The 25,594-nt window shown below is 40.6% G+C and overlaps 1 protein-coding gene across 1 annotated transcript in view; it reads right to left on the bottom strand.

Moving 5' to 3' along the window:
• Positions 1-848: 848 nt before the first annotated feature.
• The window catches only part of LOC112653955 (serine/arginine repetitive matrix protein 3-like), an 82,280-nt gene continuing 57,534 nt past the window's right edge, over positions 849-25,594 (bottom strand). The window contains exon 3 of the mRNA XM_049107728.1: positions 849-986. Within this exon, the coding sequence (XP_048963685.1) occupies positions 860-986 (127 nt within the window). The 3' untranslated portion in view covers positions 849-859. The remainder of the gene's footprint in view (positions 987-25,594) is intronic.

Genomic DNA, 25,594 nt, shown 5'->3' on the forward strand with positions numbered 1-25,594 from the left:
CGCCGATTCATTTCTTCTCTTATGGATTTTTCTGTCTAGGCCAGGGTTTTTCAACATTATTTAATCCAAGACCTTTTGATTAACATGAAAATAATGTCTCTCATACACACACACACACACACACACACACACATACACCAGATCTTGCTGTGAGAACCTCTGCCTCCAGCAGAAATCCACCCCATATAGTCATTGTACTACACGGTAGACAGCAGGTTCCTTGAGAAAATCAACACTGCGACTCATCTCTGGACCTCACCTCTTCCCCCAGAGGGCCTAGAACATAGCCAAGCACTTAAAAAACATTAAGGTTTATTTCTTCCATGTTGGCTTCATAGAGCAGAAAATATTGCCTGAAATTAATATCAACTTGTTCAAATTCCTGACTCACTGTTTTCAAATCTCCAGAGGAAGTATTTACCTCAACACCTCCCTCCACACACATACAGAAATCCAGAAACCCTAGGAATTTCCCATGCTACAAATATCTCCACATTAAATGATTTCTGTACAAAACCAAGTTAAATGCCTAGAAATATGCAAGGAGGTCATATTAAATCTTTGGATAACAGCGGTTTACAAAACATTTTTATGTGTGGGGAGCACCAATGTTTATTGCACCAGATTCTTTACACAATTTGTCTCGATGCTCACACAGCATCCTGAGTTGCTATAATTACGGCCATTTCACAGATGAGGAAATCCTCCAAGAACAAGTGTTAAGTGGCTTGAAAGTCAAGGTCATACATTATCAAATGGCACATCCCAATTCCTGAAGGCTGAGTCCTTTCTGTTATATCCCAGCTGAGGCTGTAGAAAGGCTGTGGTGGCCTCAAGCAATTACTTACCTCTTTGGTCTTCACTGTAAAACAGGGAAGAAATTATCACCGACATCATCCACTTGTTGCAGACCACAGGAGTTTGCCACAGGTGAACTGCTTGGACCTCCACTGGGCACAGAGTAAGTGCTATTATTATCAGACAGCCTGTAGAAACAGAAACCCAAATTGGTAATCATTATGTCATGGCCTGTGCTGTTTTCTACAGACGGGATTTGTATGTGTTCATGGGCATTATGTCATGGCCTCTACAGAAGGGATTTGTGTGTGTTCACGGGCAATTTGACCCTGACAAGAATGGGGAAGCAAGAGGTATACCCCCTGTACCAGGTGTCTCCTGTAACAACCTGTTTTATATAGCCCATTAAAAGGGGCTTTCAACACTTGGTGATATTCAACACCTATTTCCATTATTCATTTATTATATGAATTACTCTGACTCCTAAAAGCACGTTCCTAGCCCCGAGGCCATGAAAACCCACGTGGTGAAGCCCCAGCATTGCCGACTTTTCAGTCAGGTTTCACCTTCCTGGGCTTTGGGGAAATCACAGAATGGAATGTGTCTTAGTGATTCCATTGTGATACCACTCTCCATTTTACTGAGAAGGAAACTGAGGCACAGAAAGGGAAAGTGGCTTGTTTTCTCAAGCTATCCCCTCATCAGTTTCTGGAAATAGAGATCACCCTCCTCATTTTAGGTTTCTTCCTGCTACATAATGCACACATGATGGTGCAGTCATTGCAAACCACATGTGAACCCCAATATACCTTCTTCTCATCCCCATGCCTCTCTGCCTTGCACGTGTGCCATCTTTCAGCAAAGAATCCTTTTCTCTGTGTCATCTACTAGGCTGTTTCCAGCTTGTCCATCTAGCTCACCTCAAGTCCTCATTAGGTCTCAGCTGGACTCTGGCAACAGACTCACTTAATCTCCCTGTTTCCACTTTCCTTCCTATCGATGAGCTTCATTTTTTAATGTAAATCACACCTTGATGTTCTCCTGTTTAAACGCCTCCAATGGTTTCCTGACACACGATAAAAGCCGAATTTCTTGCTCTGCCTCCAAGGTCCTACAGAATCTGGCCCTGCCTACTTCTTATCTCACTTCCTGCCATTCCCCCTGCACTGTGTTCTGTCCACATGGACCTTTCTTCTTCTCCCTAAACACTCATATTCTTGCTGGGCGGTCACTTGCTCTTCCTCCTCCTGAAACTTGTGCCCTCAAATCTTCACAGAGGAAGATTTGAATGAATGGATAATCTTCTTTATCATTCAGATCTCAAGCTACTTTCACTGCCTCAGAATCTTCCCTTTACCACATAATTATTCTGCTTCCCATACCCTAAGTATTTCTCTGATAACATTTCCAAGTGTCTAGAATTATCGTTTGTGTAGTCACTGTCTGTCTCTTCCACCGGATGCTCTATTCCATCATTAAAAGAATAGAGTCTTCTTTGCCAATAATCTTCAGAGCCTATCATAGTGTCTGGCACAGATTTGGTGCTCAATAAATATTTTCTAAGTGGATAAGCGAATCAACATCCAATCCTGCAGGGCAGTCCCTCAATGCCAGTGTTTTCAAAAGCTACATGATGGCGATTCATAGGTATGTCAGTTCTCCTCCGCTTTTCTGCTATCTATTGTCTGTCATCTGGGATTTCCCATGAGAATCCCAAAATATTGATCCCATTATTTGGTTTCATGCATTGATTTTCTGCAAATGATACCCATTTGTTCTCAAGTAAATGTCTTATCTGCCCAGAATAAGACATCTCATCCTCACTTTCCAGCCTTATTCTCTGCTTTCTACCAGAAGTGTAAGAAACCACACTCCCTGTCTCTTCTTATGCCCTGACAGATACTGTGTCCATCCAATGTTGTCTAGAAACTGGTTGCCTGTACTTTTACCTCCCCACCAAACATCACCAATTAGATGGAGCTCAGGGTCAGCGGTAAAAAGAAGCCACTGTTATATCTATAAAGAAAACACATGAGCTAGGGTTCAAGAATCTAACCTCTATTCTCCTACTCACTTGGCATGACCCCTTGAGAATGGCTCTTAACTTATCAGGATCTCAGTTTTCTTATCTCTAAAATAGAATATGGTCATCATGAGAATTCTCCTCTCCAATCTCCCATAACATAGAGTATAATTGACTGAGGGCCCCAGTCATGCTGTCTGAAATCCATCACCACACTGGCACCACCAACCAAAGTCTGAGAGCAGCAAGGCCACTTCTGAGAGAAGCAGGCACATTTCTGGGAGATGTGGGACCCCACAGACAGTGGCTTCAGCCCAAAGACTCTCCATCAGCTCTGCTGAAACTTTCTTTGAATTGCACTTCTGCTGAATACTTCCACTACTCAATCCTTCCATCTCTCCTCTGTGGTAGTAAGACCTGCATCGTGGTCTGATGACTCCCCCATTCTCTACTACCCCTTCTCCCTTTTCCCTTGAGGGCAGTTTCCATAATCAATCTCTTGCCTATTTAATCCAATTTTAGCATCTGCCTCTTGAAGGACGTGAACTAATACATTGAGACAATACCTCAACTTCCTTCCTCCTATGTTGTTGTGAGGATAGCGTCAGTGAAAATGTTTAACAAAGTACATAAGGCTTTATAAGGTAGAGATCATCATATGAGAGACATAGCATCATTCATTCATTCATTCATTCAGCAGTTAGGTACTGAACACCACCATGAGCTGGGCTCCAGGCAAAGGATTTGAAGACACAGGAGAATAATGTTCCTTCTGGATCAGATTACAGGCTAGAGGAGCTGTCCAGATCCCTCATGACCTTGCACTTAGATAACAGTTTTGTAGGGAAATCGAAAAGAAAAAAGATAGAGTAAGAGGGAAAGATGATGGAAGGAGGCAAAAAAGAAGTAGCCATTATTTCCAGGCACCACGGGAGTTAGATCGTGCCTGTTCAAGTGTATGTGAGCATTTTTTTAAATTGTGCTCTACTAAACGCAGTCTGCTGCTCCCCTCCTGCCAGAGCCTTGCAGCACCAGGGCGGCTTGTTGGGATGCAATGGTTGTAACGCTTTTGCAGGGAAACTCTTCAACTGTTGTCACCATTTCATGGCCCAGAATATTCAGCTCAACAACAGACCTCCAAGAGAATATGCTCTGTGTTGTAATTTTCCAAAGGCGACACGATTATAAAACCCAAGCAGATGGAAAGACGATTACAGTGGACGGGAAAAGCTGTTAGCAGTTTCCATTTGTAGACAAAACCATTATTTTTTAACAGATCGCTGCCAGAATTTGATGAATCTGGTACTCTTTGCACCCTCTGCTTTGCAGAAAGCCCCGTAACTCTGTCAGACTTTGAAAACAGTTGCAGGATGCTATTTTTGTACATTTGTTTATGTCGAAGGCATTAGCTCATAGGGTTTCACATTTAGCTTGCTGTTAATCTCTAAACTTCCATTAATGTATAGTTCCCAATCCTGAAAATTGGACTTCAAAATAAATGGTTGTGTGATCATCTTTTATTTAAAATATTACTGCACCCCATCACTCTGTGTCAAGGCCAAGCTTGTTTATGGGAGTGCTTGATTACATAATTACATATTAGAAATTATTTGTAAGGAAAATTGATTGGTGTACTTTACAGCAAAGATTTCACCAGAAATAACCCTGTCTCTCACTGCAGGAGTAGAGCGCCACGTTAGAAATGACACAACTTCTGGAGCCTGTCACCATCTTGTTTTTTTTTTCTTTTTTTTTTAAATAAATTTATTTTTTATTGGTGTTCAATTTGTCAACATACAGAATAACACCCAGTGCTCACCCCATCAAGTGCCCCCTTCAGTGCCCGTCACCCAGTCATCCCCACCCCCCGCCCTCCTCCCCTTCCACCACCCCTAGTTCCTTTCCCAGAGTTAGGAGTCTCTCATGTTCTGTCTCCCTTTCTGATATATCCCACTTATTTTTTCTTCTTTCCCCTTTATTCCCATTCACTATTTTTTATATTCCCCAAATGAATGAGATCATATAATTTTTGTCCTTCTCCGACTGACTTATTTGACTCAGCATCTTGTTTATTTCTCGTCACAGGAAGGAGTCATTGCCCAAGGAACAATGAGGGGCAGAACTGTTGGCAGTGAATAACTGTGATCCACAAATCAAGCTTTAGGCAGTGTGGTGGGGTGCTCAGCAGAGATTCATGAGGCTCAAGTTCTAGCTTCAACCTTGCTGGTGACTTCTAAGCAAATTACTCAGCTTCCTCAAACTTCCACTCCTCCATCAGTAAAATGGGAATGCAACACTGGACTGCTCAGGCAAAGAAGTGGGCAATGTCTGCACAGATGCGTGGAAGTTGAACGGAATCTCAAGTTTTAGGTGAGTTTCACTCCAGACCAGAAGACCAATGGATGAGAGGTGGACGGCAGTTCCTTTGAGATGGTGAAGGATTACACAGACCTCGCCCACTCAGTTTCCATGCAGCCCCGGGGTTCCCAGACTGAGGATCTCCATTCCGTTCTATCATCCTTTTCTATCTGCATGTTCCCTTCCCCAGCCTGTGACCACTTTTTTTTTTTTTTATGATCTCTGCCAATAGGAAAATTTGTTCTGCAAAATGTGCACCCAAATCTGTCTGTGGCAAGGGTTTGCAGCCTTTATTTCTAGTTCTGCAGGTTATCTGTGTTTTATACGATCTGGGAGTGAGGAAGGCACACCAATTAAAACCTCAGATATTACCAGGCCATGGAAATAAAAGTAGAAATAACAACAATAAAAGTAATGATGTTGTCCTTCCAACAGTATTGATTCTTCTGAAGAACAAAATCTGTAACCATAAGGATTATCATTACTCTAGAAGGGCTTATTTAATTTGAAGGATTTTTTTTTAATTTTTATTTATTCATGATAGTCACAGAGAGAGAGAGAGGCGCAGAGACACAGGCAGAGGGAGAAGCAGGCTCCATGCACCGGGAGCCCGATGTGGGATTCGATCCCGGGTCTCCAGGATCACGCCCTGGGCCAAAGGCAGGCGCCAAACCGCTGCGCCACCCAGGGATCCCAATTTGAAGGATTTTTTTTAATTAACTTTTTATTTGCTTGTTTTTTAATTCTTGAAATAACTCAGGTTTGTTGCATAAAAAGAAAGGAAATGCACATGAACAAAATAGAAGGAGGAAGAGGAGAAAAAAAGGAGAAGAGGAAGAGAGGAAAGAGAAAAATGCTCTTAATTCCTCTTTATAATCCCTCTATCCAAATAGAACGGATATGAACATTTTAGACCATATTCTTATATTATTTCCCATGAATACACACTAAATATTTACAGATGTGAAATCACATCGCATGCACTGTATTATGATCTGCATTTTAACTCAACTATATATCATAAATCACTTCCCATGTTATAACATATTTCTCTGCACCATTTTGAACAGTTGTGTTGTCTTTCATTGCAAATATGCATCATAATCTCAAACATATCAGAAACGCCTTTGTTACCATGTGTTTCCTGGCATTTTTCTGAGAACGTTGTTGCCATTCTGAGGGCAAACCTAACACCTGTACCTGGACCAAAGATTATCTTAGAAAGCAGATATATTTTTTTAATAATAAATTTATTTTTTTTTGGTGTTCAATTTGCCAACATACAGAATAACACCCAGTGCTCATCCCGTCAAGTGCCCCCCCCAGTGCCCGTCACCCTGTCACCCCCACCCCCCGCCCTCCTCCCCTTCCACCACCCCTAGTTCGTTTCCCAGAGTTAGGAGTCTTTACGTTCTGTCTCCCTTTCTGATATTTCCCACACATTTCTTCTCCCTTCCCTTCTATTCCCTTTCACTATTATTTATATTCCCCAAATGAATGAGAACATATAATGTTTGTCCTTCTCCGGTTGACTCATTTCACTCAGCATAATACCCTCCAAGATCGCAGATGAGGCCTTTCCTTGTCAATTCATTGGTCTCTTTACCAGATGACAAGTTTTTTCAGACTGTTATCTCCCCCTGCTGTAATGACACTTGTGAGCTTCCTGGGGGCAGCCATGATGATACTATACCTGCCTCCTCAATGCCAGTACCCACCCCAGAGTCCAGTACACAGTATATCTGGATAAATAATTATCAAAATGAACTAACCCAGGCCTTTCTCCCACCATGAGTAAATGCTTATTCATTGTGTAAGCCCCAACTCAAAATCACTTTTTCCCCATGAACACATAGCTTGTTTCCTTCCACAGTAATTCCACAGTACTTTATCCTGCTCCTTTACTATTTATCACAAGAAATTTCCTTGTGTCTGCCCGTCTTTCTCTCTCTACATGCTTATTCCCAGCACCTAGCAGAGTCTGGCATGAAATAAAGTGAATGAAAAGCCAGGGATCGGATTTTTTGGCAACTAGTATAAAGTCATACACAATGTTGGCACTAAATAAACGTTTGTTGAATTGAATAGAATTGAACTGAATTGATACTAGGATTTCCAACAGCAGAACTGAATAAACTGCTACCTCTTTATCTCTAGTTTGAACCTTAATGGTCTTACTGAAGTTCAATGATGGATGAGCATGGCATAAACTCTTTCCCCTTTCTCACCTCTCAAAACTCAAAATGCTGACACTTTTCATGCCCTGTTGATTCTTTTCCTTCTTACAGAGGATAAGGTCGGACACGGTTTACTTGCAGTGATTGTATCGATCTTCATTCTAGAAATGCAATTGGATCTTTCCCTTGCAGGTGAATTGTCATTGACCTTTACTTAGAAAGACATGTTCTGACCATGGGATGCTTTAGGGAAAGCCAAGACTTAGTATTCAAATGTGACCAGCCCAGTGAGATAAAATTTTTACACTGGCAAAATCAACCCTCATAATCATGTCAAATGAGCTCTTTCATGTCACTTCCAAAAGAATTATATACAAACATGGACTTGAACATGAAGTAAAGGAATATGAATTTGTTTAACCTTTCAAATTAAATAAAATCTGTATCCTTTCCAAGCTCATCACTGGTGGCATTAGTCATGTATGTAGTCCACCAAAGGATAGTGAGGGCAAGAGCTAACTGAGTGAGCAAATCCGCTTTGAGCTTGAATCCTTATCTTGGAGTAGGACTGCCCAATACTTTAATAAGCATTGATTCAGTTGTCCTTGAAAGCACTCCTGCAAGGAAAATATATTCATCCCCATTTTACAGAAGATAAAGCCAGGGCTCCGAAAGAATAAGGAATAAACTACAAATAACAAAACTGGTAAGAGGTCTGATATCAAAACCCTTGCTCATTCTACTATATTTTGCTACTATGTGACTTTTGTTTTGGGGAAGTAAAGCTGTTCATAAACGATTTCCCATGCATTATCTCATCTGATACAAATCCCTCTGCTGGGAGCATTGGCTGCTCATGGTTCACACCTGAGTCTTTCCCCAAGACCTTCAGCAGAGGTGAGCTGCTTCACCCCTTATCACACTGCTTTCACAGGGACAGCCCACACCAGTAACTGGAAATGTGGGGGATACAAAATCCAGCTTCCACTTGGATTGTGACAATTCTGAAGGGCCATCCCAGGGCCAAGACTCCCCCATGAAATCATCTGAGACCTCTCTTACAAGTGCATTACTCCTCCCTCTCACCTCACTCCCTATCTGGAGTTTTCCCAAATATACTCCTCGATAAACTCCCTACCCATAAATCTTTATCTCAGGGTATTTCGTAGGGAACAGAAATTGAGAAAGTTAGTGCTAGGACTGGTCAAAAGAACGGAGTTTTAAAATGGGATTTTGGAGCTGTGTCACTTGCCAGCTGGTCTACAACTGGGAAATCTATCACAAGGAGCAGAGGAAGTCCTAATAGCCCAAAGCATAAAATAGCAGGAGTTGTTACAGTTTCGCTGATGGAGAACTGAGATAGAATGTTGGTGAATGGGAATGAACCAGCAGGGCAATAGCTCAACCACTGCTGAGATTTAGGAAAAACAATAAGCACAAGGACCATAGAAGCAGATGGTTTTTATTGGGGGATGCATTAGACAAATGCAATGAAAGGCTAAAGATGCTCAATCACAAATTTAAGGCGAAGTGCAAAACCCAGAGGGTCTCCTTGGCAGCATACAGACTCATCTTCTGCAGCCAGAGGACAGAAAAAAATTAAGGATCAATCACAGGGCTTAAGTATAGAGGTCATGGAGTTCAGAGAAAAATGAATTTTAACCCTGGAAGGTCTCTTCTGCCTCAGTGCAGAAAAGAGTAGGGCCCCAAGATGCTGGATAGAGATGTTGATGTTAATGCCTGTAGAATCTGTAGATTCTCCTGACACCTATGGCCCTAGAGAAGTGACCATTCCTCCACATTAAAGCTTAGTTCTCCTAATTCTTGCTTGAATATGTTGCAGAAGTTTCAAGATAACATGAGCCACATGCCCCTTCCAAGTTTGTCTGCATCTCCAAGCCTGGCCATCAGACCAATAGCTAGGGTTAATATACCATATCAGCCAGCCAGGGAAGTGCTTGGCCTGCTTGAGGGAGGAAAGGGACCTGATCAACCAGTAGCTTCTGGATGAGTATGCACAGAACTGGATCCTGAGGGCACTGGATCAAATGGTGCCCTCAGAGAAAAAGTGAAACATAACTAGGTAAAAGAGCTTTTGTTGATATGGGAGTCTACTATGTAATAAAATATTTTACCAGGATTAAGACACATCTCAGGGCTGGGGTAGATTCTTAACTTCTTATATGAAAAACAAACAAAACAAAATAAAAAAACTTCTTATATGAGCATATAAGATGCTGCATGTCACTAAGGAGGAAATGAAAGTTATTGTAGCTTTTCAAAATGTTGATTAAATAATGGAGATGTGTACTGTAACACAACATGCTACACGTTTATATATTAAAAGAAAGCCCAAGTGTCTGCATGGTAGTAAGACGAGCTATGAACCAAGAAACCAACCAAAAGACAACTTAAAGCATACCACGGACACAGAGTTCTCAAAGACGACAGAAATTTTAAAGAAGCTATCTACTACTTATATTCTTATCACTCAAGTACAGATTAGAGCAGACAATAATAACCCAGAAGCAGTAAAAATTCTTGGAAGAATTCCATAGGTGAAAGAAAATTTTCTTTACCTGGTGTTTAAAAAAGACAATTTAATGACTAGGGAGCTTTAATTGTTTGTTTTTCACTTTTTAACCTTTTTATGTTTATAACCACATTAAGAACTTTAAAAAGTAATTGGTTGACTAATTACGCTATTTGATAAATACAGAAATAAAGATTGCAGGGACCCCTGGATGGCTTAGTCAGTTAAGAGTCCAGTAATTCTTGACTTCAGGTCAGGTCATGATCTCGGGGTTGTGAGACTGAGTCTCATGTCAGACTCCACACTGAGCGTAAAATTTGCTTAAGATTCTCTCTCTCCTTTTTCCTCTGCTCATCTTCCTTGCACATGCTGTCTGTGTATGTCTTAAAAAAAAAAAAAAGATTGCAAGATGAAGGAATTTGAACACTTTGGCCCAGCAATTCTACTTCTGGGAACATAACCTACAAATAAATACCTTACAGATATCCATGCCCACATGTGCAAAGACATATGCAGAAAGATGTTCACTGCAGAATTGTTTGCATTGGCAAAGGAGGAAGGATAAAACAACATAAATTTTATGGGGCTAATTAAATAAAGGATGTCACATTATTATGATGGATACCAGTGAGTCATCCCTTTTCAAAAGTGAGTTATTGAGTTAGATCGTTGATTGTGCTAATAACTCCAAAATACAGTCTTAAGTGAAAAAAAAACATACAGAATCACGTACCACTCTGCTTCAATTTTGTTTCAAGTTATATACAAATGTTTTTGCATGAATCTGTCCAGAAAGTTTCTGGACTGATACCAAATGAATATTGATGCTGACCTCTTCTCCAGTAAAGGGGGGGGGGGGGCTGGGGGTGGAGAAGGTAAAGAGGATGCACATCTCAAATGAGAAGATTCAATGCAACTTTTAGAATTTAGTACCATTTGCCCTCTTGGGGTTTCATCCTGTTTGTTTATTAGGTCATTTTTAGATAAGAGAAAAAGATTATTCAGAAAAAAAGGGGAGCCAAGAATTCCATACTAGCTTTAAGTTGTAAAATAGAATTTTGAATAGCTTTGGGAAGTAGTTCTCACGGCTGAGCAAAGTAAGTAAGACTGACTGAGAAAATTGGCTCTGAAATTCAGACTCATAATGGGGAACCAAGTAACCAGCAGTCACTGACCCTGTCAGATAAACATTGTCTACAAGAAGCACTGGTCCTCAGCCTCATCACTGGGAATTACAGGATAAAAAAAGAGAATATTTTGGCCATATCCCCATGAAACTCAAGTGTCTGATGAAAATAAAAACACTCAGTAAAGACCTAGTCACTTTTTGCCCTCCTAACACACTGTCTCAATCCCAAGACATAGTATTGACTATGGACTAGTTTTTTAATTTCCACATGGGCATTTAGAATGGGGAAATATCCCCTTCATCTTCAAAAACACAGATGTATATAGGCAATTGGCAAGAATTCTAGTAGCAATATAGGAGAATGGCATCTTCAAGCTCTTGATTATAACAAAAAAAAAAATTGAACTGGGAAAGGGTTACTACTCCCCAGAACCATCTGAATTTACCTGTTATGGTTAATGCTGAAGTCCCCAGTCAGGATCAGCATGATGTGGATGCCAACACATTTGGGGTCAGAAAAGCTAGATTCAAGCCTCAGGTATAATAATAATATTTAATTAAGTCACTTAAGTTTTAGGCCTCAGTTTTTTGCATCTCCTGAAGAAAAGTGAAAGAGGACCATAAATTTTCACAGGTGGCCTCGGTATTAATTAGAAAGCAAAGGAGTCTGACATTCATGTCCACTTACAAGATGAGACAGATCGCAAACACACACACACATGCACACACACATATGCACGCATACACACATATACTTTCAACAAAATTTTAGAACTTTCCATAAAACCTATATTCACAGTCTCTATCTAATGTCATATCATCTGTTGTTCTTATGGAAGATGTGATGTCAATATGTGATCAGAACAACATATTAACCCCCACCCTTCATGTAGCAAGAAAAAATTTTAAAGCTCTTACTTCCTTCCCCAAAGGATCGACAATCATCTCATTCTAGATGCTCACATAGCAGCTAATGAAAACGGCAACTTCCATTTTTGAGGGATTACCTACGATTTTCACAAGTTGTCTTCCCTATATACATGGCTAGTAAAGGTAGAGCCTGGATTCAAAACCATGTATATCCAGACAAAAAGCCCATTTATTTTCACTGTTATCACTTGGACAGGTAGATATCTGAAGACAATTCCCCAGGGCCTCTTAGATGTTTTCAGACAGACTCTAAGAATCTGAATCACACACTTAATATCATGTCTTAATATGTTGCTTCCCTTTTGAATCAAACTGTTGAAAAGAGAAGATCCTGAAGAAGTCTACACAAGGAATATACTAAAATAAGCATCCTTTCAACATTTTGGGACTTCACTTAAATAGCTGTGTTAGAGGATACTTTTTCCTCTATCCATCTTTTACTCAGTATTCCCATCAGCCACAGGGCAATTACTGATGAATACATTTCTTTCTATTTTCTCCTGCATTTCTTTCAGCTGAAATTAGGCTTCCCAGACCAATATTTCCAATCACATTCATACTGCTTTTTCACATGTCAGACTTGATCTTTTTTCCCTGAGTTTTACTAAGTGATATTTATACACAATTTCAATTTCAAAGAAAAAATTCATGATGCCTCTTCTCATCTTGAACATATCAGAGTGGCATAGTTGTCTTCATGCCCTGCCCTCTGCTTCTCGTACTCTCTTGCTACCTCACCCTACATACACTCTGCTAACTATCAGACTCCTAGCCAATTAAAATGAGCCTCAGTGAAAAATCCCATGGGGTCCTCTCTCTTCAGACTCCCTTGCCTTCCACAAGAATAGCTCCCCTTTTTTTCACCCTTTTTTCATTGAATGGAGGTAATTATTTTGACTAAGCATAAATGATATTCTTGGGTAGAGAGAGAGATCAAGAGCTAGTTTTGCTTCATGCATCCCAAAGATAGCTATGGAATTTGAGCATTCATCCCTGTTCCAGGCTGTTGGCCTACTCCAAAACAGCAAGGGTGAAAGAGCCTGCTCTTCCCTTGCAGGGGTCCATCCAGCCCTGGCATACCAACTCTCATTGCACTCATCATGAGGAAGGGGATAAAGCCTGCTCCACACACACCATCTTTATTTTTTTTAATTCAAATAGCCAACATATAGTACATATATTATGCCATCTTTATTTATTCTACTTATCAAGAATAAGGGAGACATTAAGGAGAGACTTCCCTACAAACCACATTTCCACATTCTGACTTGCCCTTATCTTACATCTGTCCCTCCATCAAGAGGAATGCTTTTGTTGCCTGAACCCTCTTCCTTCCAGTTTTTCTTCTGCATGTGAGAAAGGGACAAGGTGCCTGGGGTGCTTATGGTTAGCCAGGAGACCACTGCATCCAAAAGCAACCAAAAACACTCATGTCAAAAACACCCACCTTTGAATAATTGCCTTTCACCCTAATGAAGCTTCATATGCCAGATAAGGTCCATGAGCCCCCTGCTCCACATATCATTGATGCACCATCCCCATCTCTGGCCCCAAGGCACCACACTTTTAATCTATCTTTTAGAACCCAGTTCAATACATCCTCCCAGAAGCATTTTCTCAGACACCTGCCCCCACTGGATCTGTGCTTTTCTTTCTGGGCCCACCCTTTATGTTCCCTTTGCATTTTCTTCACACCATGATTATAATCCCCAACATACTACATTGCAATCTTGCCTTTTTTGCTCCAATGAACATTCAGCTTAGTTCTGAATCCCAGTTAAGAAAATAGATCAATTTCACTGAATACTCTCTGTATGCCAGGCATCATGCAGAGCACTTTATATAGATTAGCTCATTGATTTCTCCCACCAAGCACCCTACAACCTCCCCTTCTACAAACCAAAAAACTCAGGCTGGGAATAGTTAATTAATTTACACAAGGTCACACAACTAGAGTCGGGATTTGAACCCAAGCAGTCGGTTGCCTGAGCCACACTTTTAACCACTATAATCCCTTCAAGACACAGAACCTCAAAGGAAGAAGAGCAGTCCATTGGGTAAAAAACAGAAAGTGGGCATTCTGGACTTAATAAAGTACAGATTTAAAGGCTCAAAATACAAAATAATATGGCATCTAAGAAGTGGAGGAGAGTGTATTGGCTGGAGATTCAGAGAACTAGGTAAGAACAAAACTTCAACAGACTCATTTTATCAAAGTTCAGAATTTGGACTATCCTTTAGCCAGTTGGGAGTCATTGAAGGATTTTAAGCAGAAATAAAACAAGATTATAGTTGTGTATTAGAACGGTATATATAGAAATACCTTGGCAGTGTGAATGATATAAGAAAGTAGGACTAGAAAGCATGAACTTGGCAATAAAACCGAATGACTATTGTGTGTCAGGCATGATACCAAGTTCTGGAGTGAGAGGCACAAGATGGAGCATAATACAAGAATGAAGAATAACCATCCCTATTTTTAAGACATTCAAAGAGTGGCAATGGAAAGAGATAAATACAACAACCACAGACAAATCATGACTCTACATTAAGTAAAGGCACTAGTTAAAATTTAACATGCAAGGATGGAAATGATCAATATATGCCATCCTTTCCTGCATTTTCTTCCCCTGTTCCAATATCTTATAAGAAGGCCAAAGGTGGAGAGAGGAAGTAGACAGTAGAGTTGTTAGACAGCTGAAGGATAGATAAGATATGGAAAACACATAGCACCACTCCTCCATCCATGCCCACAGAAGACAGTGTAAATTAATCAGGGCTCTCTTTTTGTGAAGTACGGATGTGAGCTCAGATACCTTCTCAACGAAGCATCATAGGTACCCACTACCAGTTGACCAGATTGGTTTCCAAATTAAGACTGTTTGTCTCCCCTAAAGGCTGAGGCTTCCGATGTGGAATGAATGCGAGGCTGTATTGAAGGATGGCTACACTGGTGGGTGAAAGAAGACAGGTTTCCCATCTGTGTATCCTAGTATTATCATAGGTAACCACAAACTGGAAAGTGATTGAGAAATGCCATTTCAATCAGGAGTTACAAAAATGAATACACTTTCTCTATCCCAGACAGGACAGCAAGGTGGATGTTCATATATATCTTTATAGTCACCAAGAGTGACCTTTCTGCTAGGGATTGAACCCAAGACCTAACAGCTTGAAAGCTTTCCAATCATCTGAGGGTGATTGTGCTGGAGAAAAGATAGGAAAATGATCTTGTAATTAAATGGTTCTCAAAGTCACTTTATTTTTTTTTCATAAATTTATTTTTTATTGGTGTTCAATTTTCCAACATACAGAATAACACCCAGTGCTCATCCCATCAAGTGCCCACCTCAGTGCCCATCACCCAGTTACCCCCACCCCCGCCCACCTCCCCTTCCATCACCCCTAGTTCGTTTTCCAGAGTTAGGAGTCTCAAAGTCACTTTAAAAGCCCTTTTTGCCTCATGTAACTTCTCTGAGTGTAATACATAAGATGCAATGGTACCAGATTTCTCCTAAGTTCTGCTCCTCCAGGAACCTCCAGGAATATCCTCCCATTGTGAATGGCCAAACAAGAGATAGAAACTCCATTTTTAATGCTTCCAGGAACTGCATTATAACCCACCCAGCAACCTTGTGAAGTTGGCAAAAACATCCCCATTTAACAGATGAGAGGAAGCAACTAGCAGAATAGTTTGGTAAATTTCCCAGTGATGTCCAGCTGTGCAGCAAGTCCAGGATGTGAATGCAGGCCCCTGCACTTCAAAACATGTTCCAGCCATGCACCTGACTCCTTCTGTGGCTGCAAGCCATACTTTGATGGTCTCTGTCAAGGAGGCACATCTGAGCTCACCCACCTTCAGTTAAGCCACCTTCAGGGAGTGGAAATGAGGTCGTCAGGAAAACTTCCCGTAATGATCACTTTGTAAGGGAAAAAAGACAGGAAGTTCAGACTTAGCCCTTGGGAACAAGCTGTTGGCAGAGAAGGCCAAGATGTCCTTTATCAATAATCCCATTCACTTTTACCCAAAAGGACCTACATTCTGGTTTATTGTGCTTCTGCCTAGTTGAGTCTAGCATTGGCATTTTTTTTTTAATATTATGGGCCCAAATAACACTTCATGGCAGAACTGAAGCTTTAGCCAATGTAATCCTATTTGGTTAATAACCTTATCTAGATTGCACAGGGTTAGCAAGGCCTGCCTGGGAAGACTGAAGGGAGGCCTACTGTTGGAAGCAAGTGCCACCACATCCTTTCATTTACAATCATCTTGAGCAGAAATGAAATGGAATTTTCAAAAGAGGAATGTCCTTATGAGACTTTCCATCCTTCCCTCTGTCAAAAACCAGCTTTGGTCCAGATAAAGGATTGCCTCAGTTAAGAAAACAAGAAAAATAACAATTTATTCCATGGTTTTGAGTTTGAATGGGCCCAGATCAGGTGATTAAAGCACAATTTACAGGGTTTCTTCCCCATGTTCCTCTCCCAAGATTACTCATTTTATCTATAACTGGTCTTATAAATGCCAATTCTAGAATCTTTAACTTCTTCACACCCCTACCCCATTCCCATGAGGACTAGGCTCCACTCTTGTCTAGGCAAAAGGATGGAGAGAAGTGAATGAATTGAAGGGCTCTGAAGAGGTAGATTTCAGGGCTTGGCGACTGATGAGGTGTTGGAAGGGAAAAAATCTAGGATGACTCCCAGGCTTCTCCACAGAGCTCCTCAATTGTTTCCTTGTTTGGCATATCAAGACTGAGCAATGGCTCTGGTTCTGCACAGGAAATTGGCCTCAGAAAATGCCATTTCCCCTTGCTGATCCAGAGGCTAAGATTGCACACATCTTCATGTAATCAAGTGAAAGAAGAATAATGCAAATATGAACATAGATTTGTAGCAGAAAATTGTATAAGCAGACCCTGACTCGCAGCAGGAAGGCTCTACAAAGCATAGTCTATGATATTCTCAGGTCATTCAGATCCCAAGTATTTCTTAGTTTAAAAGATTTGTGTAGATAAAAGTAAAAGTTGTGCATTAGCACTTGGTTTAATTTCTTCTTACTTTGATGTGCCCAAAGTGTTTGCAAGTTTGAGACTCATCAAGCATTCCTTACCATGCATACTTCTCCTAAAAATATCCTCCCTGTATATGCTTTCTTCTTTTGTTTATGAGAGCATGTGCCAAAGCACAGTCCAAAATTCTTGCAAAAAAGCGTCATGGGCTTTTAACTTTGACTGTTATAAAAGAGTGAAAAAAATGTTTAACATGTGTCTACTGTGTGAAGGCATAGTGCACCGGCTATATATCAGAAATGATGAAAATGTTAGCCAGCCCTTTCAGGGTCTTATATATACATCAGTGCTTCTCAAACTTTTCAGCTGTGGAGGTGCCTACATCAGCACACAGAAGTGGTGTGTACAGCTGGCGAGCTCTAAAGATAGCCTGAAGTGAACAACACAAAAGGAAAACTTTCCAAATCATATATTATAGATTATGCATTCATGGAAATTTTGCATTATACTCCCAAACATGCTTGCTGTTATATTATATTGATAGAAGAAAATTCTTTGTGCTTGCTTGTCCTATAGTTTTACATTACTCCCATCATGTCCCCATGTGTCCAGATGCAGCTATACCTCAGGGGAAGGAACACTGACTTCAAGTGTGTGTCCTAAAGACCATAGCCCTACCACACACTGGGCTCAACACAGAAATGGGGCTCTGACCCTCTCACATCGATGACAGCCTTATTTCCCATTCCCCATGGAGTACTCTCTGCTTGTGAACCTAACTACAATTTAATTCGATTTTGCTCCATTTCTCTTCATCTAACATGAATCCTTGGCACGGTTTTCTGGCTCTAACTTTTACCTTGCTCCTTCATTCTCATTTTGGAAACTCCCACTGACTACATTGTTTTGACACTCTTTGGTCCCTCCCAGAGCCAGTCTCTCTATCTTTGCTGAGACTATCCATGTGATATACCCTTATCAGATTCTCCCTGGATCCAGGAGTGAGTCCCTACCCTCCATGGAAAATGTTAATATTTGTCTCACAAAGTGTTAAGAAGACCAAGTCTGGGGCTCAAGTAATATCCAATGTATATATCCTAGGGCTGTCCTAACAAAGTACCACCAAGGTAGCTTATAACAACAGAAATCCATTCTCTCACAGCTCTGGAGGACTGAAATCTGAAATCAAGATGTGAGGAGGGCCATGCTTCTCCAAAGGCCCTAGGGGAAGAAACTTTCTTGCCTTTTCTTGCTCCTGATAGTTGTCAGTAATTTTTGGCCTTTGGTTTGTAACTACATGACTTCTGTCTACCTCTATTCTCATATATGTTCTCCCCATGCGTCTCTTCCTCTGTTTTCTCTTCATACCTCAGGACCTCAGTCATTAGATTAGAGCCCACCCTAATCCAATATGACCTCATGTTAAGGCATTACATTTGCAAAGACCTATTTCCTAATAAGGCCATATTCTAAGGCCGCAACTAGACATGAATTTGAGGAAGACACTACTAGTCCCACTACCCTAATAAGCAATGATTCTTTCCTCTGAAATATTGGGAAAGGGAGAGGTGATGGGCTACATGATTTGTATCAGAACTGAAGGTATTGGGCAGCCTGGGTGGCTCAGCGGTTTAGTGCCGCCTTCAGCCCAGGGTGTGATCCTGGAAACCAGGGATCGAGTCCCACATCGGGCTCCCTGCATGGAGCCTGCTTCTCCCTCTGCCTGTGTCTCTGCCTCTCTTTCTCTCTGTGTCTCTCATGAATAAATAAATAAAATCTTAAAAAAAAAAAAAAGAACTGAAGGTCTTTAAATCATTTTATTGGTCTGTGAATTCTTCAACTCTGGTGCCCTCCCTTAGACACCTTCTTGTCACTGGATAGTGCCTATGCTTTGGGACACCTGAGACAATTGCCACATTTTGCAAAGTCCCAGGAATGATCTGGAAACTTCTGATCTTGTGTTTGTTGTAAGAACAGGGACTGTACCAGGCACACCCCAGAGTTCTCAAGTGAACCAAGTCCCACACTACTGATGACTTCGTTTGCCTTCACTAGACTCTAAGCACTCCATATGACCAATGATTGATGTTTACATCCTTCCCAGCACATGCTCGCTAGTTGTTTTTGAGTTAAACACATAAAACAATACCAATAATGCACTTAACAATTACTGAGGGTTTACTACTTTCTAGGCCAAAACTACCTAATAGAAATACAATGCAAGCTGAATATGTTACTTCTAAATATTTTGGTAGCCACATTTTAAAAAGCAAAAAGAACTAGGTAAAACTCATTTTTAAAATATGTTGTATTTAACCCAATCTGCCTAAATATTGTCATTTCAACCCAATATATCCAAAATATCATTTCAGTATTTTAAAATTCTTAAAATGCACTTTACTTTTTTTTTTTTTCATCCTAAGTCCTCAAATCCAGGGTGCATTTTCTATCCACAGCACATCTCAATTTGGACTAGCCACATTTAAGGGTCAGCAGCCACATGTGGCCAGTCACTACCATATCAGAACAGTACAGTTTTGGGAACTATGCTAAATACTTAACAAATATTAATTATTTAAATGTCATGGTAACCTGCCAGAAGATATCATATGTGTTCATATTTTTCAGATGAAGAAAATGAGACCCACAGAGGTTGTATGATTTGCCCAAAGCAACAGAACTAATGATTGCACAGCGAGGATTCAGCTGTGTTTTTGATAGGATCCTATGCTCTGAACTGTTGCACTACATCAACACCCAGCCTGGATAGATGGATGGGTGGATGAACATAAGTTCTTTAGAGGTTACTCTTTGGATACTGGCTGCTTGATCTTTTTTTTTTTTCCTTTTTACTGCCCTCCAACAAGCAAGTACATGCAGACACATACACCATGTGCTTGACCAATACTCTTCAACTCTCCTCAAATTAGTTACCACCTGTGGGGATCCCTGGGTGGCTCAGTGGTTTGGTGCCTGCCTTTGGCCCAGGGTGCGATCCTGGAGTCCCGGGATCGAGTCCCGCGTCGGGCTCCCGGCATGGAGCCTGCTTCTCCCTCCTCCTGTGTCTCTGCCTCTCTCTCTCTCTCCTTCTCTCTGTGTCTATCATAAATAAATAAATAAATCTTTAAAAAAATTAGTTACCACCTGCATCAGAATCATCTGGGTCTTTCAGATTTCTAGGATCTACTCCTATATGATTCCTACCCAGGAGATCAACAAAAGCTCATGAGTTTGTGCTATTAATTTTCCAGATTAGTGATTTGGATGCCCACTAAAATCGTGTTCACAATATTGGCTGATAATAGAATCACCTGGAACTCAAAAAAATACCATGCTCAGGCTTCATCCACAAGCACACTCATGTAACTAGTCTGGGATAGGACCTGAGCATAAGTATTTTAAGATGGACAGCTGGAGTTGAAATTTCTGCACTGAAGTAGGATATTCACTCTTATGCATCTCTCTTCCAAACCAGTCTGAATAATTATGCATGATAATATTTCGAAGAATCCAGAGAAATGAATTCAAATCTGCTAAGCTTCCAGGTATCCAGGTGGTCAATTAGGACAATGAACCAAACTGAAAATAACAATTGAGGCTTTATTTACCCACTTCAACAATGAAAGCAAGAGACAAAAAAAGAGGGGCTGATTCCCCAGTGCTTCACTTTTCATCCTGGCACCAGGTAAGTTCAGATGGATGCAGCACAAATAGGGGGATGACCTGGTCTCCTACTTTTTTATGAACATGTAAGCAAAGGGTATAGAAGGGAAGGGTGGAGATAGAAAGATACTGAGAGTGAAGAAAAGTGCCTCAGCCAAGGCTCCCAATAGAGGCCTCTGAATGAATGTACCCATCTTAGAATTGCAGATAAATATTTATGAGCATGGCTTCTCAAGGGGGAATCCTGAATCCTTGCATCTCCTTCCAGAAAACATCATTGCAAGTTCAATATAGGGAGGGTAGCTTCCTTCCCATGAGACCTGCCAGGCAAAGCCTTGTAATTGCCTTTAGTTTTGTCTAAAAGATCACATGTAGGTTTTTGGCCACTCCTCAAAACATCCATTAGTCTTATAGCTGTGTTGGACATTTTAAGTCAATCTGTACATCCCAACTTCTCTGTACAGGCCTGTTTTGAAGAGCAAGCCAGCTCCTGACCATTGTGAATTAGTCAAAGCTAGTCATTAATGATCCACTTTAACACCCTGACTGGCTTCCATAGGGAGCCCTTTACTATATGCTTCCTTAGACACCCAGGACTATTGGCTACTCCAGGTATAAGTACTCATTGGGATTTTTATCAGTTAAAAATGACAGAAAATCATTTTAGACTAGCTTAAACCATAAAGAAAGTTTTTGTTCCAAGCAACTAAACAGACCAGATGCATGGGTGACTTTAAACGTAGTGAAATACAAAGGTCCAAATATGCCATCAGGAATCATTCTTTCCAACATTCTTTTCTCCTGCTCTCCATCACAAGGGCATCATCCTCAGGAAGCTCTTTGTACAACCATGAGAGATAGCCACCAGCAGCTCCAAGCTTACCCTTGCTCGCAGCTAGCTTTCTGAGAGAAGAGAGCAGCACCTTACCCACCAGCGGCCACAGCAAATTCAAGTAAAAACTGTGCTTACCTCCTCTAGGTCATGTGTCCATTCCTGAGCCAATCACTGTGGCAAGGACAGCAGAGCTACAGAATTGTCAGCCCCACCAAAAATACTTGGAGAGAGAGAGAGAGAGGAGAGTTCTCAAAAGGAAGAGATAGTCTTTGGGCAAAGTATGCTACAAAGGAAGAACTAAGCAACATTCTATCAAGGCTTGATGTGAGGAAATAGCTTTGAAAAGTTTTTTTTTTTTTTTTTTTTTTTTAAGAAAACTGCTATGTTTGCAGATCCTATGTTCCTGAAGAGCATAAACCACTTCCAAAAGAAATGTTTCTTTTCCCAGAATACTGAACAGGAATCAAGTCATTAAGCCAAGAGAATAAAGAGGAGTTTCTTAGTGGACTACACAGGCACTGAGTCTAGCAATTTTTCTTTCATTTTTTAAATCATTTCTTTTTTTTTTCATCATCATAAGTGAACTCTTTAATCCCTGTCTTCTATTCCACACATTCCCTACCCACTTCCTCTCTGGTAACCATCAGTTTGTTATTTATAATTAAGAGTCTGTTTCTTGGTTTCTCTCTCTCTCTCTTTTTTTTTTTTTTACTTTGCTCATTCATTTTTTTTTTTGTTAAATTCCACATATGAGTGAGATCTTATGGTATTTGTGTTTCTCTGACTAGCTTATTTCCCTCAGCATTACACTGTCTAGCTCCATCCCTGTTGTTGCAAATGGCAAGATTTCATTCATTTTATGGATAAATAATATTCAAATATATATAAATATACACACATATGTGTGTGTATACATGCATATATATCATATCTTCTGTATCCATCCATCTATAGTGGACATTTGGGCTGCTTCCATAGTTCAGCTATTGTAAATAATTCTTCAATAAACATAGCAGTGCATGTAGACTTTTAGTGTTTTCGTATTTTTGAGGGTAAATACTCAGTAGTGCAATTACTGAATCATAGAGTAGCTTTATTTTTTTTTTATTTTTTGAGCTCCATATTGTTTTCCACAGTGGTTATAGCAGTTTGCATTCCCACCAACAGGACACAAGAGTCTCTTTTTCTCCACATCCTTGCCAATACTTGTTTTTTCTTGTGTTTGAGTTTAGCCAATCTGACAGGTGTGATGGGCCATTCAATTTAAAGAGACAGACTCAGAGCACCTGGGTCACTCAGTCAGCTAAGGGGTCAAATCTTGGTTTCAATTCAGGTCATGATCTCAGGGTCCTGGGATTGAACCCTACGTTGTGCTCCAAGCTCAGTGGAGAGTCGGCTAAAGTTTCTCTCTCCCTATCCCTCTGCCCACCCCCGACCCAGCCCAGCTCATGCATTCTCCTTCTCTCTCTCAAATAAATAAATAAATATTTAAAAATAAATAAAGAGACCAACTCATGGAAGCCTCAGAACCACCATCAGGCAAGATGAGAAAACTGGAGTCCAAGATAAGGCACTGCCCAAGAACCCAGAACTAGTACGTGATAGGGCAGCTCTTCTACGCCATGTTCATTCTCTAATAAAAATGCTATGTTTTCTTACCATGACCACCTGGGCTTTCCCACAACATGATTATATATTATCTCATTTGATCTTCACAAGAGTGAAGAAGGAAAATAAGGCAAGCATTATTATAGTTATTTGGTAATACTTCCTTGAGGTCAGTTCCTAGAGATAAAGTTGTGGAAATCCATCAGGGAAATAAAACATTAGAGTGTATAAGGAATCCCTGGCACCTCTGAACATCACATCATCCAATCAGGTGAGAGGACAGTGACGTTCCTGGCTCCACCTATCTTCAAGTGGAATCTCCCAGAGAGAAATAACACATTCCTGGTGCATCTTCTATGTGTCCCCATTCTTTTCCCATAGGCCCTCCCTGGAGGACACCAAGGAGACTAACCCAGTCCAGGTCTGGTTGTGTCCCTAAGCACAATAGCCCATCACAATTGGGAGTGCTCAAATGCTCATAAAACCAAACTAATTCGATTTACTTTACATAATGGTGCTTGGTGCTTAAACTTTTCTAGTAATCAAGGAAAAAATATGAGGTAATGGGAAGAATTCAATCTGTGGAAGAGGGCAGCCCGGGTGGCTCAGCAGTTTGATGCCACCTTCAGCCCAGGGCATGATCCTAGAGACCCGGGATTGACACCCACATCAGGCTCCCTGCATGGAGCCTGCTTTTCCCTCTACCTGTGTCTCTGCCTCTCTCTGTGTCTCTTGTGAATAGATAAATAAAATCTTTTTTAAAAATCTGTGGAATAAAATAGATGATGGTTTGAATCCTGTCTAGGACAGTTTCCAGCACATAGGAGGTGTATACGTTGTTGGTGGGTTTTTTTTTTTTCCCTTCTTCATCTGTATATTTCAATCCAAATGTAATGAAGTGGAAAAAACTTGAACTAGAAGCCAGAAAATGTGTATTCCAGCCCTCCTTCTGCCACTATTTTCCTCTGTGACCTTTGGAAGGTGATGTAGGCTCAATGTTCCCTGGTTTCCTCAATCTTTAAATGAAAACAATAATGCCAAGTCTCGCTCACCTCCAGACTATTGCAGGGATTGAATAAATGAATGTTCATGAATTCACTGTAAAAAGTATAAAGAGCTACCTAGATATTAGGGATCACACTGGGGCATAGCCTTCATCAATAATCTTTGGGACAGCCTTTAGGGAACAGGAATGTTGGCAGAAAAAATGCAAAGTAGCTGTTACCTTTGCAAGGTCACTGCTGTGCTGCAGGCATTGACAAGCCTGAAGAAAATGCAGGTCGAATACCAGGAAAATCTTTCATGCAACAGTAGATTTTTGTCAGCAAAACTGAGTGGAATGCCAAGTCACAGACGGTTCCCTAAAAGCATGGTTAACTTCCTGATCAACATTTTGAAGCAATTTAGAAAAATCATCAGAAGTTTAGACGAGGAAGGGAACCTCGTAATTTATAAATCCCAAATATTTCCTTTTCCAGTTAAGGAAACTGAGGCCTGGATTCACACTGCTAATTTCAAGTCTGTATTCCTTTCTACTACACCAAGTATTTCCTTATGATATAAACTAGGAATAAGAATGCTCAAACTCCTAAAAATCATTTAAGTAGAGTCATTACTGCATAGAGTCTTTCAACCTGGACCTCAGAGGGTATTGAACCCTCAAAGGGTTTGAAATATGGGCAGAATATAGAATCCCCATAGACAGCATAATTTGTAAAATTAGCATGGCATTTGAGGCACTTCAGATGAAAGTCACCACAGAAATGCCCAGCTTTTCATGAAATAACTAGAAGGAATAGAGGGTTTCACATTATATTATAGCTCGCAGGTTTCCATCACATTTCAAAGTTGCTCTGTTTAGTTGAAAGAGTTCGGCCCTTCCTGAAATGACTAACTCCAGAGTTTTAACATTTCTTTGGTAATTTAATATGACCCTGTAAATTTTTTCCTCCAGGCTAGAAACTGGGTTTTGCCACAGAAGAGGTGCCACAAAAATGAGGTAGCCCACAGCAAATGGTCCCACCAATAAGGAAGTAGGAGGCCTCTTTTTCTTTATTCATTGGAACACTATGATCTTGTTAGGATAATGAGAGAGTTGTGTTCACCGAAGCAGACGTAGCTCACAGAGGGCAGGCTCACAAATGCTGTGTAATCCTGGAGATGAGTCACACTCTTCCTACCTGCAAAGAAAACACCTAAAAAGCATCCTCCTATAGTCTCAGGCTTGAAAGACCATTAGGTATTCCATTATTATGCCTCAACCCTTCATAAATGTGATATGCTTAGATACTTTCTGTTATAGTTTTCATTGTAACCCCCAAAAAGATACATTAAAACCCTAACCCCCAATGCCCTATAATGTGACCTTACTTTGAAATAGGGTCTTTGCTGAGGAAATTGGTTAAGATGAGGGTAGACCCTGTTGTAGGGTAGACCCTTCATCCAATATGACTGGTGTCCTTATAAGAAGAGTAGAGATACACGGGGCACCTGGTTGGCTCAATCAGTTAAGCATCCAACTCTGGATT

This window comes from Canis lupus, chromosome 3 (genome assembly GCF_003254725.2).
Source record: "Canis lupus dingo isolate Sandy chromosome 3, ASM325472v2, whole genome shotgun sequence".
Classification (NCBI taxonomy): Eukaryota; Metazoa; Chordata; class Mammalia; order Carnivora; family Canidae; genus Canis; species Canis lupus.